General features: G+C 41.9%; 1 protein-coding gene across 7 annotated transcripts in view; it reads right to left on the bottom strand.

Moving 5' to 3' along the window:
* LOC147014513 (protein diaphanous homolog 2-like) overlaps positions 1-15,099 on the bottom strand; it is a 48,111-nt gene that overhangs the window by 6,727 nt on the left and 26,285 nt on the right. For all 7 annotated transcript variants that reach the window (XM_085852493.1, XM_085852495.1, XM_085852494.1 and 4 more), the window contains 8 exons: positions 14,998-15,092; positions 14,681-14,782; positions 11,828-12,067; positions 11,571-11,700; positions 8,550-8,677; positions 7,848-8,012; positions 5,138-5,276; positions 378-473 (listed from right to left, as the gene is read on the bottom strand). In XM_085852493.1, coding sequence (XP_085708619.1) covers positions 378-473; positions 5,138-5,276; positions 7,848-8,012; positions 8,550-8,677; positions 11,571-11,700; positions 11,828-12,067; positions 14,681-14,782; positions 14,998-15,092 — 1,095 coding nt within the window. The remainder of the gene's footprint in view (positions 1-377; positions 474-5,137; positions 5,277-7,847; positions 8,013-8,549; positions 8,678-11,570; positions 11,701-11,827; positions 12,068-14,680; positions 14,783-14,997; positions 15,093-15,099) is intronic.

Raw genomic sequence — 15,099 nt, 5'->3', positions numbered from 1 at the left:
AAATGGTTAAGGACGTGTTTGAAACTGGGTTTTGTTTTTCAACTAAAATGGCTGCCAGTCAGCCATATTGGATCTGGTGTAGGGGAAAAAAATGACGTGCATATGTACACCATCATGTGTTGTCTTTGTGGCACGTGTGAATGAAATCGGTCTGTAGATATCCGAGATATGGTTGCAGACGCACGCACGTACGGACACGAAAATCAAGACCAAATCCATAAGCCCCCATTTCGGACTAAGTCCAATGGGGGCTAATAAAACAACCCAGGCCTATGTGAATTGGTGAGAGTGGTCTACACAGCCTCTAATTAGAATTAACAAATTAGAAATGGCGAGTATTTGACATGTGTGAGAGTAGTTGTTACTAGAGGAGTCACCTGACAACCTCGCAGGCCTTTTTCTCCTCTCCCGGAAGGCAGCCCCCGACTGCAAGGCCTCCAACAAAGTGTCCATCACACCGGTCTCCTCTGTGTCTACAAGGCAGGCCACAGACAGCACTGGTATCGAGCTTCATGCATTGCTAAACACTGTGTCATAGCACAAGTCAGGTCAAGTGGCAATTGTCTTGCACAGTACGAATAGATCTTCCCAACCACAATTGGGACGACACACTGCAGGTCGAACCACCATCCATACTACACGAGTGTGTCACCAACATGCACTGCATCTCTTCCTTCATTTAAAAACAGCAGGGTACATTGGACCAACTCTTCTGAACCCTTGGCTCATGAGACTAAGATCCCAGGTTCAAATCCCATGCCATATATTGTCGATTTGTCCTTTGTATACGAATGCCCTTGTAATTAATGAAGTGCAAGACTGTCTCCTAATGTCCTTGTCCTGCATAAGATTACAACTATAATCTCTTCCATGATCGATTAGAAATTAGATTGATGTAAATAAAAAACAAAAACTCTTTAGACATCAAACCACGGTTCGAATTTCATCAAATAATGTAGTAGTGGCCCAACAGTTTACTGGCCTGTCCAAAGACCTATATAAATCAAAATGCATTTATTAATTAGGGTACCAAGTAAAATGGACTGGGTAACCTATTGTTTTTCTTCTGTTTATTTATTAATTAGGGGACCCAGTCAAATGGACTGGGTAACCTATTGTTTTTCTTCTGTTTATTTATTATTTTTCCGCTGGCAAGTTGTGGGCTTTTTAGCTTTAAAAATACTTTTCTTTGGAACGGTAAGGCCGATCGACACGAAATTTTCACCATAGTATGTATCTTTGTCGATAGCAAACTTAATTGATAATTAAGACGTCATAGGTCACGTGGTACGGGCGCGATCTTGAAAAAAAACGATAAACTTTGGACCTCTGTATCTCTGAAACCGTGCAATGGAAATTTTTTTTGCTTCATACATTTTAATAAGCTCCCCATGGGGAACAGGGGTGATTTTTCGTGACGTCATCGGTGAAGCGGTATGCCAGTGAAAATTCGTCAAGTAGAACGCTGCATGGGAAAAATCTGAAATTTCTTGAGCGTCATCAACACAACAAATCACCATAGAAAAAAAAAATTATGATGTCATAGGTGATTTGGTTCGGCAGCCATCTTGTTTTGAAAAAAATAATTTAAAACAACTTCTCCAGAACGGCTGAATAGATTGAGGCGAAAAACTTTACACCTACATTCCCCATGACATCCTTTTACAAGTTTGTTAATTTCTTATTGATAGGTCATATGGTTTGGTGGCCATCTTGAATTTAGCCTAAAACCTTCAAACATAATCTTCTCCAGAACGGCAGGTCAGATCAAGGGGAAACTTCACATACGTATTGCACACGCACAGTGAATACAAGTTTGTTAATGAATAATTAATAGGTCACATGGTTTGGCAGCCATGTTGGATTCAAGAATAATATTAAATGTTTTCTCTGGAACCACATAACCTATCGAAGCGAAACTTGGCAACTGTAATCTACCCCCATGCCTGCATACATGGTAAAAATTATGACATCACACGTCACATGGTTTGGTGGCCATCTTGGATAGAAAAACACATCTTATCCGATCAACACGAAACTTCACACACGTGTTCCACTACACGATTGGAAGCAGACTGTAAATTTATGATGTCATAGGTCACATGGTTCGTCAGCCATCTTGGATTGAAAATTAATAAATTAAAAAAATATTTTCTCCAGAACGGCTGGACAAATTGAGGCACAAATTCACACACACTTTCCCCAAGACATCCTTTCACAAGTTTGTTAATTTATAATTGATCGGTCACATGGTTTGGCAGCCATGTTGGATTCAAGAATTATATTAAATAATGTTTTCTCTAGAACCACATAACCCAGTGTTTCTCAACCGGGTTTCCCCGGAACCCTAGGGTTCCGCAAGAGGTTGCTAGGGGTTCTGTGAGAAACAGTAATAAATAGGCTAATGTATTTTTGAGTAGTTTTTGTTTGATTTAATATTCGTAATTTTACTATACACGTACAGTATATTGTTGGAAACTCCTTGGTTATTATAATAGAGGCTCAACCTCTAATATTATTTACAATTATAACAACCATAGGGAATGTTATATGAAAACAACCATAACAACCACGAAGCGCGATGGACGCCTGGAATAACGACTCGTCATTGAATACGGCACATGGCCTGTACGTGATGACGTCACAAATGATGACGTGGTCTGTCTCATTACCAATAAATTTGACAAAAAGGGGCTCATTTTTTCCTTAAACCAGGTATCCGAAAAAAAAAAAATTATATTTACCACGTGAACTACGATAAAAATATAAAAGAGCTACATATTAATAATGGTATATAATAATTTTTATGCAAGGGTTCCCTGAGACATGAAAACTATTTCAAGGGTTCCACAAGGGTAAAAAGGTTGAGAAACTCTGACATAACCTATCGAAGTGAATCCTGGCCACTATAATCTACCCCCATGCTTGCATATACGGTAAAAATTATGATGTCACACGTCACATGGTTTGGAGGCCATCTTGGAAAGAAAAATGCACCTTGTCCGATCAACACGAAACTTAACAAGCATAATCCACTTCCGCATTAGAGGGAGAATTTAAATTTATGTTGTAATAGGTCACATGGTAAAGCAGCCATATTGGACTGAAAAGTAATAACTTTAAAAGTCTTCTCTGAAACGGCTGAACAGATCGAGGCGAAACTCCACATATGAGTGACCGCCTATCCATGACGAACAAAAAGTTCTCCCCCCCCACCCCCCCTTTTGATGTACGACACATCGTTTGGCAGCCATTTTGGATTGAAGGGAAAATATTAATTAATGTTTACTCTGGAACTAATGCATCAATATATGTGAAACTTGAGTATTATAATCTAGCTGACATATGAAACATAGGTTTAAAATTTCAACCCAATCGGCCACACGGATTGGCAGCCAGAATTATTTAATTATTTGATTCTGAGAACTTTTGAGATTTTTTTTTTCCAGAAGGCTCATTTGGCTGCACCTGAATGCATTTGAAGGTACAGGAATAGCAATTCAATTGATACCGACAATGTCCCCAGGAAAAAGGGCTAACTGCAAACAGAATAAATGGATTAAACACTTTGTGCTACCCGGTTTGTAACTCGTCAGTCTCGCGCTGTGTCGAAGCAGGGCTGTATTTGTATCACCATTAAAGAATGCTTTCTCTGCAACCACTTATCCTATCGAAGGGAAACTTTGCGATTATCATATAAGTCTCATGTTGTATCAAAGGCGGACGTCTGGGTACCCGGTAATCACTGCCAGCAGTTATAAAGTGGCAGTTCTAGTTATATATTATTATTATTATTGTGCAACCTCTTGCATTCTTATCATATTACTATAAGGCTGATCACTTATTTTTCACCATTGCGAGTACAACCAAGGACCTGATATATGATCGTAGCATGGAGAAAGAGAGAAAGTGTGAGTGAGTGAGTGAGTGAGTGAGTGAGTGAGTGAGTGAGTGAGTGAGTGAGTGAGTGAGTGAGTGAGTGAGTGAGAGTGAGAGTGAGAGTGAGAGTGAGAGTGAGAGTGAGAGTGAGAGTGAGAGTGAGAGTGAGAGTGAGAGTGAGAGTGAGAGTGAGAGTGAGAGTGAGAGAGAGAGTGAGAGTGAGAGTGAGAGTGAGAGTGAGAGTGAGAGAGAGAGAGAGAGAGAGAGAGAGAGAGAGAGAGAGAGAGAGAGAATGAATTTCAGAGTTGGCTCCCAAGATGCTGAATATCGAAAGGTAGTAGATATGTCATTGGAAAACTCTTGGATAGGGCAGTGAAATGGGAATCCATTTGAGGATGGGGTAGAAGGGCGACGATGGGGATAGGGGGGCGTTATACAATCTTCATTCTCTGAACCATGTTATGCAAAAGAAGAAGAGGAAGTCACGCATTGCTCATTGAGTACCGTATTATTACGCACCCACACACTTTGTACGTTTTCTTCCAAAGATACTTGTATTATTGTTACCTGTTTAAAACACCAACTATCTTCACAGCAATATTGATCCTTATAAGCTTACTTTTTCATTTTGCACACACTTCCCTCCTTGAACAATACAGTATCACGTAAAAGAAAAGGAACCTATTATTCCTGTGCTTTTAATTTTTTTTACAGACAAGCATAATGTCAGAACTTACTTCCAAAGAAAAGGTCTGCGCGAGTGTTTCCCATGCATCATGAGCAATCAGCTACTATATAATGAAACAATTCACAATGGCTACATCACTAGAGTGATGGTCAGTGTTGAAAGTTACATGACCGATGTGAAATCTACTGGACTAGCAAGTTGGGGAGGGGAAGATAACCTCCTCAGACCATATTCTTTGGGTAATGTGCTGCTGCACATTATTGGAAATGCACTTTGTAATTCCTGTCATTTTTGAAATTAATTTTATTGATCAAAACATATCATACTCCATATCATGAGTATTATATGTTGTAAACTTTTCTCCTAAATCAAGCATTTTTGACAAAGGGTTCCTGTGCGATGTAAGACTAAAAACGTAATATTTTTCTGGTTAAAATTTAATTCCGAAAACATTGCATCTTGAAGACGCCATGACAGGTAAGAACGTAATAATCATTTGGGTTGCGAGATTATAGGGCTTGGAAGAATGGTTCCAAATGACCAGATTTTGGTAAGGATATTAAAACCAACCTCCACCACCGATGTCTGCCAGGCTCTTCTTATGGTTTTTCCGCTCACGTTTCTCACGCTCGGCCCTCTCTTTAGCCAGCTTTGCACGATGAGCTTTTTCCTCCATCTCACGTCGCTTCAGGTTCTCCTTCAGCGCTTGCTGTTAACAGCACAGATCCAGATCAAAGAGCACAGGAATTGTACCATACTTGGTGTTACTGTACATGCCAATCAGGCTCGACGAAGGAACTGTTGGGAATCTCTGGAAGAAAAGATCTCACGAAGCGTTCAGGAATGTCTCAATATGTTAAACAATGGATTCTCTTGTTTTACCATACACATGGAATTTGAATGGATACTGTTGAGTAAAGGTGTTTTGAACATTAACATTTCAAAGTAAACAGCTAATATACAAACTGTTTGCTGAAAGAACGTTTTTTTTGTCGTTTTGAAAAGTCTTGTCCATAAAATTAACCATAAAGGGTGTAAGCGCTTCACCACCCAAGTCCATTGATCTCAGCTCAAACGGAGAGTTTGTGACACCGAGATATCCTCTATGTCACGTGACTTGCTTTGCGGAAAAGGAGTAAAACAAATCCATTTCAATGGTCATAATAACTAGAGAGAAGTTGATGGCACGCCATCGCAATCCCACGCTTCCCACCTAAAGAAAAGTTGAAAGATGGCAAAAAAGTTCCACCAGCAATGACCCAATATCAAATTTAGTTATAAATTATTTTCCTGGTTTGACTTCTGTGCAACTAAGGAAAGATAAGGATAAAATAATTCGCCCAACCCTTGGACATGAACCGGGGTCAAACAAACAAAAAACACATTACATATTTCATGCGTCCCATCCCCCCCCTTCCCTCCCCCCGCAATGCTGATTGCATATACAAAGTTATTTATGATCACCACCTGTGGTTTCACATTGTTCACTTGCTCTTCAAACAGCAGCCAGAACAAGATGGACTCAAGGCGAGGCTTCACACACAAAGTGTCATTAAAAAAATGTTTTAAAATGTGCCTGTAATTGCATTTTTGATATGTGACCTTTTGACCCTGCCCCTAGGGGGTTGGACAAAACATGATAGTGCTCTTGCACCTTCGTGCCATGTCGTGATCATAACTACCAAGTTTGGTAAATTTCTGCCCAAGTATTTGGAGGAGATAGTGTGACGGATTGATGGAGACAGACAGACCCAATTACAATATCTCCCAGTTATTTTTTTCAAAAAGCATCGGAATAACAATAAAGATGACTCATCAACAGCTCACCTGAATCAGTTCCTCTGTGCAGTTGTAGCAAATCCAGTCAGACATTTTGAGATTTTAGGGATATTTTTTTTTTAAACGAACCTGTGCTGCACATCCCTGGATTCCTGCTGGACCTCACTCCTCTTTTTGAATCCGGTTATTAAAGCACTACAAAATAACGCCATTCCTTTTCTTTAATTACCATGTTTGCATGTAGTTTCTCTTCAACAAAGCGAGAGCAGTCTAAAAAAGCAATTGGAATGGGATAAGCGTTGTTGCGATTTAGTTGATCATTCGTTTTCTCATTAACCTCCACCATCGAAGATGGATGGAGGTTACTGTTTTCACCCGTCTGTTTGTTTGTTTGTTTGTTTGTTTGTGCCTGTAATTGTGTGACGGATTGATGTGTGTGACCCCCCCCCCCCCAAGTCCAAAATTTAATGGCATGATCCTTGGACCATACCTAACCCCCCACCAAGTTTCGTCGAAATCCGTCGAGGAGTTTTTCCGTAATACTGTTCACAAACAAACAAATAAACCAGTCACCCCCAGGGTGACCCGTATCTTGCCAAAAGGTGACCACGTGTGACTTCTTTAAGGTCACACTGAGGTGAACAGAGCTGCTATCCACCAGGAGCGACTCCTTGAGGAATATCTGCCTCTGAGAATCGTTCTACAGAGTAACCATGAAAAATATGCATTTGCCTCATAACGTCACGAAATGACGTCATAATGTCTCAAACTTGACATATCTAGAAAGCACTCATCGAGGTGTTCAATTTGAGGTACTACACAATATGGTTCCTAAAACTTGAAAATTTGACCTTGGGGTCAAATATGTTTGACCTTAGGCGCTAACCATGAAGGTCAAGGCCAATCGCCACCAAAAATTAATCAGCTGAGCGCCAGACCATGACCTATATTCCCATGAAGTTTGAAGACGATCCGATCAAAATTACTCAAAAAATAAGGGTTTCGTCGACTCCCCTGATTTGCGAGTGACCTTGACCTTTGACCTTGACTTTCAAAATTTTATGCGCTGAAAGGGACCTCTATAGGCCTCTGATATGCGAAGTTACAAAAATTTCCAATGATAATTGTGCTCTGCAGAATTTTTTATACGTGATTACAGACAAACAAAAAAACATACAAGCTGACTAACATATCTTGCAAACACTTCGTTTTGGCAAGATAACAAACAAACAAACAAACAAACAGAAAGGGGTGAAAACAGTAACCTCCATCCATCTTTGAAGATGGCGGAGGTTAATGAATAGGATATCAGGTTTACTTGAGTGACCTAGCAGTATTGGCGGTGGAGGTTTTGCACTCTACCGAGTGCTCCCCCCTCTAGTTTATGTTTGTCTTATCAATGCAAACTCCACAGAAAGGATTTTAGATCTTAAAAAGAGGTGGATAAAAATAAATAAATAAAGAGGGACTCTTTGAAGGATAATAAACAGGCTATTCTCACCAGGAATATTGTGCGGAAATCATTGAGGTCTCCAAAAAAATCCTCCATCGAGACCTTTTGTGGGTCAAATGCGTAGAAGCCACCGAGACCTTCGAACTGCTTCTCCATGTTCTCATGCATAGCGAGGAGCGTGTTGAGCGTTTCACGCGCGTGCCGTGCAAACCCGTGAACCACACCCATCAAGGTCAACAAACTTGGGCCTGGGGTTCGACAGCACAGACTGGTCCCCACAGAGTCAAAAACAAGGCAGTGAGGCAAGATAGGCTGTTCAAACACCTATCTCATAAAACTGGGTGCAAAAACCAGATAATTGGACTACTTTACTCATGGTATAAAAAAACAATGTGGAAAAAAATGGCAACAAAGTAAATAAGTGTGTGTCAGCCCAGGCCTTTTGGAGTTGCCATTTGAAAACAGCTCAGGAAGCTGGGATCCGAGATCAAAATCCCATACACGAAGAGGCTAAAATGAATGAACGCCCAGAATTCCAAACCATATGATAGTTTACACTCAGTAGCCTGAAGGACAATTACAGGTTCGTTGTTATGTGGCCTAACGTTCTAAAAGGTTAAGTGAAACGTCTCAGGTTACATCAACCACAATGGCCATCGTGATCCGATAAACCAACTTGTCCTTCTACCCAGCACACCGAGCCACGAAGTTTGTTTACACCGTGGTGCGAAAAACACGCAAGCAGGATATTTCCATCTGCTCCACAAATTTGTCTGAAGGGTCAGACTTGTCCTTGGAGAACGTTGTGATGTTGTTCTCGAGTTGCTGAACCTGACGTTCCATCTGCCTGAGGCTTTTCCCAATGTTCTCAGCAGAAACTGTCAGGCATGGGGAGAGGGGAGGGCACAGAAAGGTGGGGGTGCATTTGGGATTTGAAAATGATTTGATCCGTATACTAACCAAGCATTTGTTAGGGAAGTGGTGGTTAAAGAGGAGGAAGGAAGTGAAAAATCACGATTTGAACTGAAGTGGTGAGGGGCCAAAAAGCTTTGGGGATGGAAAAGGAAAGGTTAAAGGTAAGAAAGATGTTTATAATACAAACATACATGAGGTTAAGGTTAAGGTGAGCAGTTGCTGAAATGTGGAAGAGGATGCAGTATGAGAACATGTAAGGAAATCAGAGGGGGAAGGGGGGGGGGGTGGGGGCTTTAAAGGCAGAGACTAAAGGGTACGTAATATTCAAGGGCAGTAGAATTATCCTGCAAAGGGTGCAGGAAGAGCCAACCAAAAGACTCTGTGGACCATTTGCATGTGAATCAATTTATTGCAGCAACAAACACCTTTTGAGGTTATTAAAGTTTCTTAATGCTGGCCTGTCTCTTATAAGCACCTGGAGGAATTTTTTGGCAATCAAAACTGAAAAGATGTCCAACTCTAACCCCACCCCTCAGTGCTGACAGGATGGCCTCAAGGTATGCACAATTGCCTCTGAGCCATCTAGCCTGGGTTTTAATCCCGGCCCAGGTATAAACTGTCATCGTGTCTCACAGACGAGGCATTAATATGTACGCTGTCCCTTGGATGGATGTTAAACTGGGCGTCCTGTCTGTCGGCATTAGTTGGTGGATGCGAGCCATCGCCGGCACCCTGAAAAAGTTCCTAATTCTTGCTCTACACTATGGGGGCCACTGCAGCAGCGGCACATCCGTACCGCACAGAAAATGGTGCAAAGCAGCAGCCATGTGCTGCACACAAAATAAAATCAAATGAAATGAATGATTACTTGAACCTCACCATCACTGCCTATTGTGAGAAAAATAGCCCCGTGGGGGACTAACGGTTATTTACCCAACAGGTAGGGTGAAAATAAGGGGTTAGGGGGAAGGGGCCAGCTGCCCCCCTTCCTGAAGTAGTATGGTCATGGGGAACTCAACTTAAATTAACGGCATGGTCCTTATGTTTCATGAAGAGTATGGTCTGCATCTGGCCATCACTTTGTGAGAAGATTTTAAAATAAATTACCTGAATTTGAAGTGAAACCCCCTTTTCAGCCTTTTATAGGGGCAGATCCAGATGGGGAATGCAACCCCATGAGACCTTACTGTTTTGATGTATCGTACCAAATTTGGTCCATATCGGTCATGTAGTTTGTGAGGAAAATGTTTTTAGTGAATATGAGGGATTGGGGGAGGGAGGCCGTGGCCCCCTTTCCAGGGGAGATACGGGCATGGGGAGCACAACTTAAGGTTAGGGTATGGTCACGATGCCGCATGACCAGTTTTGTCTGGATCCAGTTGTTGGTTTCTGAGAAGATTTTTCAATGAAATACCACTATTTGGAGCAAAACCCCCCTTTAACCTCTTCCAAATGGGCAGATCCAGATGGGGAACACAACCCCATGAAACCTTACTGTCCTGATGCATCGTACCAAATTTTGTCCATAATCACTCAGGTAGTTGTGGAGAAGTTGTTTTCGTGAAAATGAGGGATTTGGGGAAGTGGCCCGTGGCCCCCTTTCTGGGGGAGATACGGCCATGGGGAGCACAACTTAAGGTTAGGGCATGGTCCCAATGTGTTGTGGTGAGTTTGGTCTTGATGCCTGGTGGTTGCTGAGAAGATTTTTGAATAAAATACCAATATTTGTGGCAAACCCACCCTTTCACTTACTTCATAGGTGGCGCATCCAGATGGGTGGGGGGCACAACCACATGAAACCTGCTGTCCTGATGCATCGTATCAAATTTGGTCCATATCGGTCAGGTAGTTTGTGAGATGTTTTCATCAAATGTTAATGGACATATGCACGGACAGACATTGGGACCCACTCTATGAGTATTTTGGAGAAATAACCGAAGAAAATGTTTCCTATACCGTTAAAGCGCTCACATGATGCATATCTCATGCGTACGCATGCACAGAGTTGAGTCATTGGAAAGTTCAGGCTGAAAATCCCAGCCATTTATGTAACACTGACATAGAGATTAATTAGAGGGGGGGTTGAAGATGACAAAATTGCATAAACAGCGAATGTGAGTAAAACTCAAAGATGTACCGCATGATGAGAATACCACACGAGATGCATGCACAAAGTAGTTCTTATTGAAGGGAATTCAAATAAAATTAACTTTTTCTATCAAGGCAAGCATTAATGAGAAAAGGGAATGAAAAAAACAAAAAAAACAACGTGTGAAGGTGAACACTTTTCAGTCCCGTGAGGAACACAACACCGACAGGAAACCAAAGGATCCGATTCACGCGCGACTTGGGAACGTCAGGTCGGACAATTGCAAGAATATGGGGAAACTGCCGTCGAGCCGAGCAAGAATTGGAGGAAGCTCGAGGGGTCCAGAACAATATGCAAAGTGCAACGGCAGTGCAAGCAAACAGCCTAAAACAAACAGAGACTTGTTTAGCACTTAGACCGCGAAGAGAAAAACATCTGGTAACGAACAGAAAGACACTTTCCCCTCAACACCCGAGTTACGATGACGAAGGGCCAATCGCTATGCAGCGAGTCACAAGCAGACAATGCTGAAGCAACACCATGAAGATAAGCTCTCAGGGTGAAACAATGGGATGAACATGAAAGCAAATTAACTCTGAATGTGAAAAAAAAATTAACCAACATTAATGAGTTTAATCAGAGAATCAGGTACAAAATAAGAAACAATTAACTCGCAAAAAGTAGTTAGCTCCTTTAGAGCAGAGAGCTCAATAGTTCCAAAACTAAGTTTCCAGGCCATGGAGTCACAAAACCTCATGCACCCTGACCTCTCGATGCCTTCTCGAGGTGTGCGAGGTCGTCCGTGAAGCGGAGGATATCTGGATGTCTCTCCTCACAAATCTGCGCCAGGAAGTGAAGCATTGTCGTCTGATGATCGTTAGACTTGGTGTCCCTCAGCTGAGGTGAACAAATGGTGGAAGGACAGTTGGACCTCAGGACGTAGGAGTAGTTACAAATACAACATATTGAGCTCAAAATAGACGTCGAGAAGCGATAACTTAAAACGCGTGATCCATGCACACACCTTGTACAGAAAGCTGATGTCAAACCCAAATGTCTGAGCGTTGCGCGAGCCTGCATTCATGTAGTTTCCCAGGAATAACACAAGGCCAAGAAGGCGAGCAAAGGCCTCACTTCGGCGTAACTCCTCACAAGTTACAGTTACCGCCACCACCTGTGGTTTCACATTGTTCACTTGCTCTTCAAACTGCAGCCGGAACAAGATGGACTCGAGGCGAGGCTTCAGGCGTTTAACAGCTCCAATCTACCCGAGACGCACGGACACCGGACAAAGATCACTCTCAAATTTTGTGAAACGGGAAATCAGTGATGCAGAGCAAGACTTGATGCAAAGCATGTTGGTGGGCCTCATGAAGCTTGAAGCAGAGTGCAAGTGACAGGAGTAAATAATAAATGAATAAAATGTTTAACAAGACTCCCCTTTCATGAAGTCATCAAAACCCCAATCACTCTCGATTCACCAAAACCTTCCATCAAGATCTAAAGGCACTGTCACACCTTGACGATTTAGCCAACGTATGCCTGACGTATGCAAAATTGGGCTAAAACGCCGGCACACGTCGAATATGTTATGGAGAAGTTTGTATACGTTAAGAGCACGCTGAAAAACACTGCCATACGTCGTAGTACGCTGGCTTTTATCGTTGTACTTTGCGGTTGTCCTCAAATTTTAGCATGCTTGAAATTTTACGACGTATGCCAGCGTATGACTCACACGTTCCGCTACGCTGGCCATAAGTTGTAGGCACGTTATGCGATCGTTGACACACGTCGACACACATTACTTTAAGTTACTCATAAGTCTAAACACGTTGAGGTAATGATTAGCGTACCCGAAACTTATTTATAACCTATGAGTAACGTGTTGTAGGCACGTTACACGATCATCGCACACAAGTCGAGGCACGTTATGCGATCGTTGACACACGTTGAGGCACGTTATGCGATCGTTGACACAGGTAGAGGCACGTTACTGGTAAGTTACTCATAAGTCGAAACACGTCGAAGTAATGCTTAGCAAACCCAAAACTTATTTCTAACCTTTGAGTAACGTGCTTTGAACCTATGTGCAATGTACCTCCAACGCATATTGACGTGTTTGATTGACGTCTTCTAGACGACCACAGAACTTACTGAACGTGTTTCTAATTTACTGCTACCGTATAATGGCGTATTGGCAGCGTTTAAAAAAAAAAACAACAACAACAATAACTTCCGATATTTCATCACGTGCCGTTACGTCACATCCGATTGCCTCTTCAGTTTGCTCATGTCTTATTCTTAGTTCCTCCTCTGTGAATATTTTCTGTTTGAGGATATTGTCACGTTGATGTCGAAACTTAAAAGCAAATGTCCGAATATATTTTAAAATTCGTGATAGACTAAAAAAAAAAAAAAATTAAAAAACAACAACAACAACAACAACTTCAGATATTTCATCACGTGCCTTCACTGAGCCAAGGAGAAAAAAAGAAAATGTGCCTTGACGGAGAAAATAAGTTTCGGGTATGCTAAACAATACCTCGACGTGTTTCGACTTATGAGTAACTTACAAGGAACTTGTGTCGACGTGTGTCAACGATCGCATATCGTGCCTACAACTTATTCCCAGCGTAGCGGAACGTGTGAGCCATACAGCGAGTACGTCGTAAAATTTTCAGCATGCTTGAAATTTCACGACGTACGAAACGTACCACGAAATATGAGAGCGTACTTCATCGTTTTTCAGCGTGCTCTTAACGTATACACAACTTACCCATACCGTATTCGACATGTGTCAGCGTTTTAGACACATTTTTCATAGGTCGGCATACGCTGGCTAAATCGTCAAGGTGTGACTGCGTGGTTGACACTTCCAATTCTCAGGCGGTTATGATTTAAATTGGCGTGCGGCAGGTTTTTAACAGGCTACGCCACGAGTTTGTCGGCGATACGTGCAGCGTGCCATGCCTAAGTTGAACTATCGTTGGGCATAGGCTGTGAACGCCAACAACAGGCTAAGCATTCGTTGGTATAAGTTATCGATAAGACAACGAAACGTTCTGTGCCCGTTACTAATATGTTATGCATACGACCAAAACTTAAAAAGAACATAAAAATTTCAGCGTACGCCAACGTTTTACATACATTTTTATACGTTGCCATTGCTGGTTAAATCGTCAAGGTGTGACAGCGCCTTTACACAATTAATTTGTATTTTAATGACATTAAAAAACATTTTGGTCTTCCACAAGTCTTCAAGACAGCTCTTCACCACCATCTCAGATCACCCCCTCCATCCAAAACCAAAAATTTTCAACACCCATTAACCAACACCACCGCCCCCCTCTCCCAAGGCAACCTACATCCAATCTTTTCAGTTTTTCCTTCCTGAGAGTTTCCTTCTGTATCCATATTGGCTATCCCATGTACCCTCCCCTTTCCTCATTTCTTCCCCACAACTTATCTGTCCAAGTCTCCCTCAAGTTTGTCCTTCAACCCTACTGCTTGTGTTCCCCCGCTCTAGTGTTCATTTTATTGTGTTGCGTCCTGATCCATTCAGTGTTATAGGTCTTCCATGAGCCTTGACTGCATACAAAAATGAATAATGGCCTGACATGCGATTGGAACCTGTGCTTCTGCACCAAGACAACCTCCTGTTGGATAAGGCCTACACTCTCCTCCCCCCTTCCTCAGGATAGGCACATTTCTCTCTTTATTCCTTTGCATAATCTGTAACTTCATTGGCCTCACTCCTCTCCCAAAGCTCGATATGAGCTTTGCCTTTCCTTAAAAAATATTTTGCAGTAAAAACAATTATATGTACAACTCTACCATATATGTGGTGTGGGGTAGGTCCAACACGCATGTCTCTTACCACGATACCAAACTGTTCAGCTTCACACAGAACCTCAAATTCTTCCTTGAGCGAAGCCAAGGCACTTAACTGTGACTGTTCTGGCAGCTGATTGAGCAAACTCTGGAGACAATGGCAGGGTGGGACACATATTACAATATGCCAGGATAGACTTTGAATCGACTATTTCATATTTCATTTGGTATCAAGTACTGTGTTTTCAATTGTTGTTGTATGGTATGCATATTGGGCCAGAATTCAATTCACAGGTGTACATTTTCTAAGTTGTACAGTTTCTAACACTAACCCCAAAACTAATCTCCTTGCCCCCTTCGAACCTGAATCATCGATTCCGTGATTCTTTCCTTGTCCACAGAAAGGATGATGCTTCTTATTTCTTCATACGGCATTCGGAATGAGCCCAGGAAGATGGCTAGGAA

This window comes from Eptatretus burgeri, chromosome 13 (genome assembly GCF_056783735.1).
Source record: "Eptatretus burgeri isolate ZD-2024b chromosome 13, Ebu_testis_v1, whole genome shotgun sequence".
NCBI classification, from domain to species: Eukaryota; Metazoa; Chordata; class Myxini; order Myxiniformes; family Myxinidae; genus Eptatretus; species Eptatretus burgeri.
This window is presented reverse-complemented; position numbering and strand designations above follow the sequence as displayed.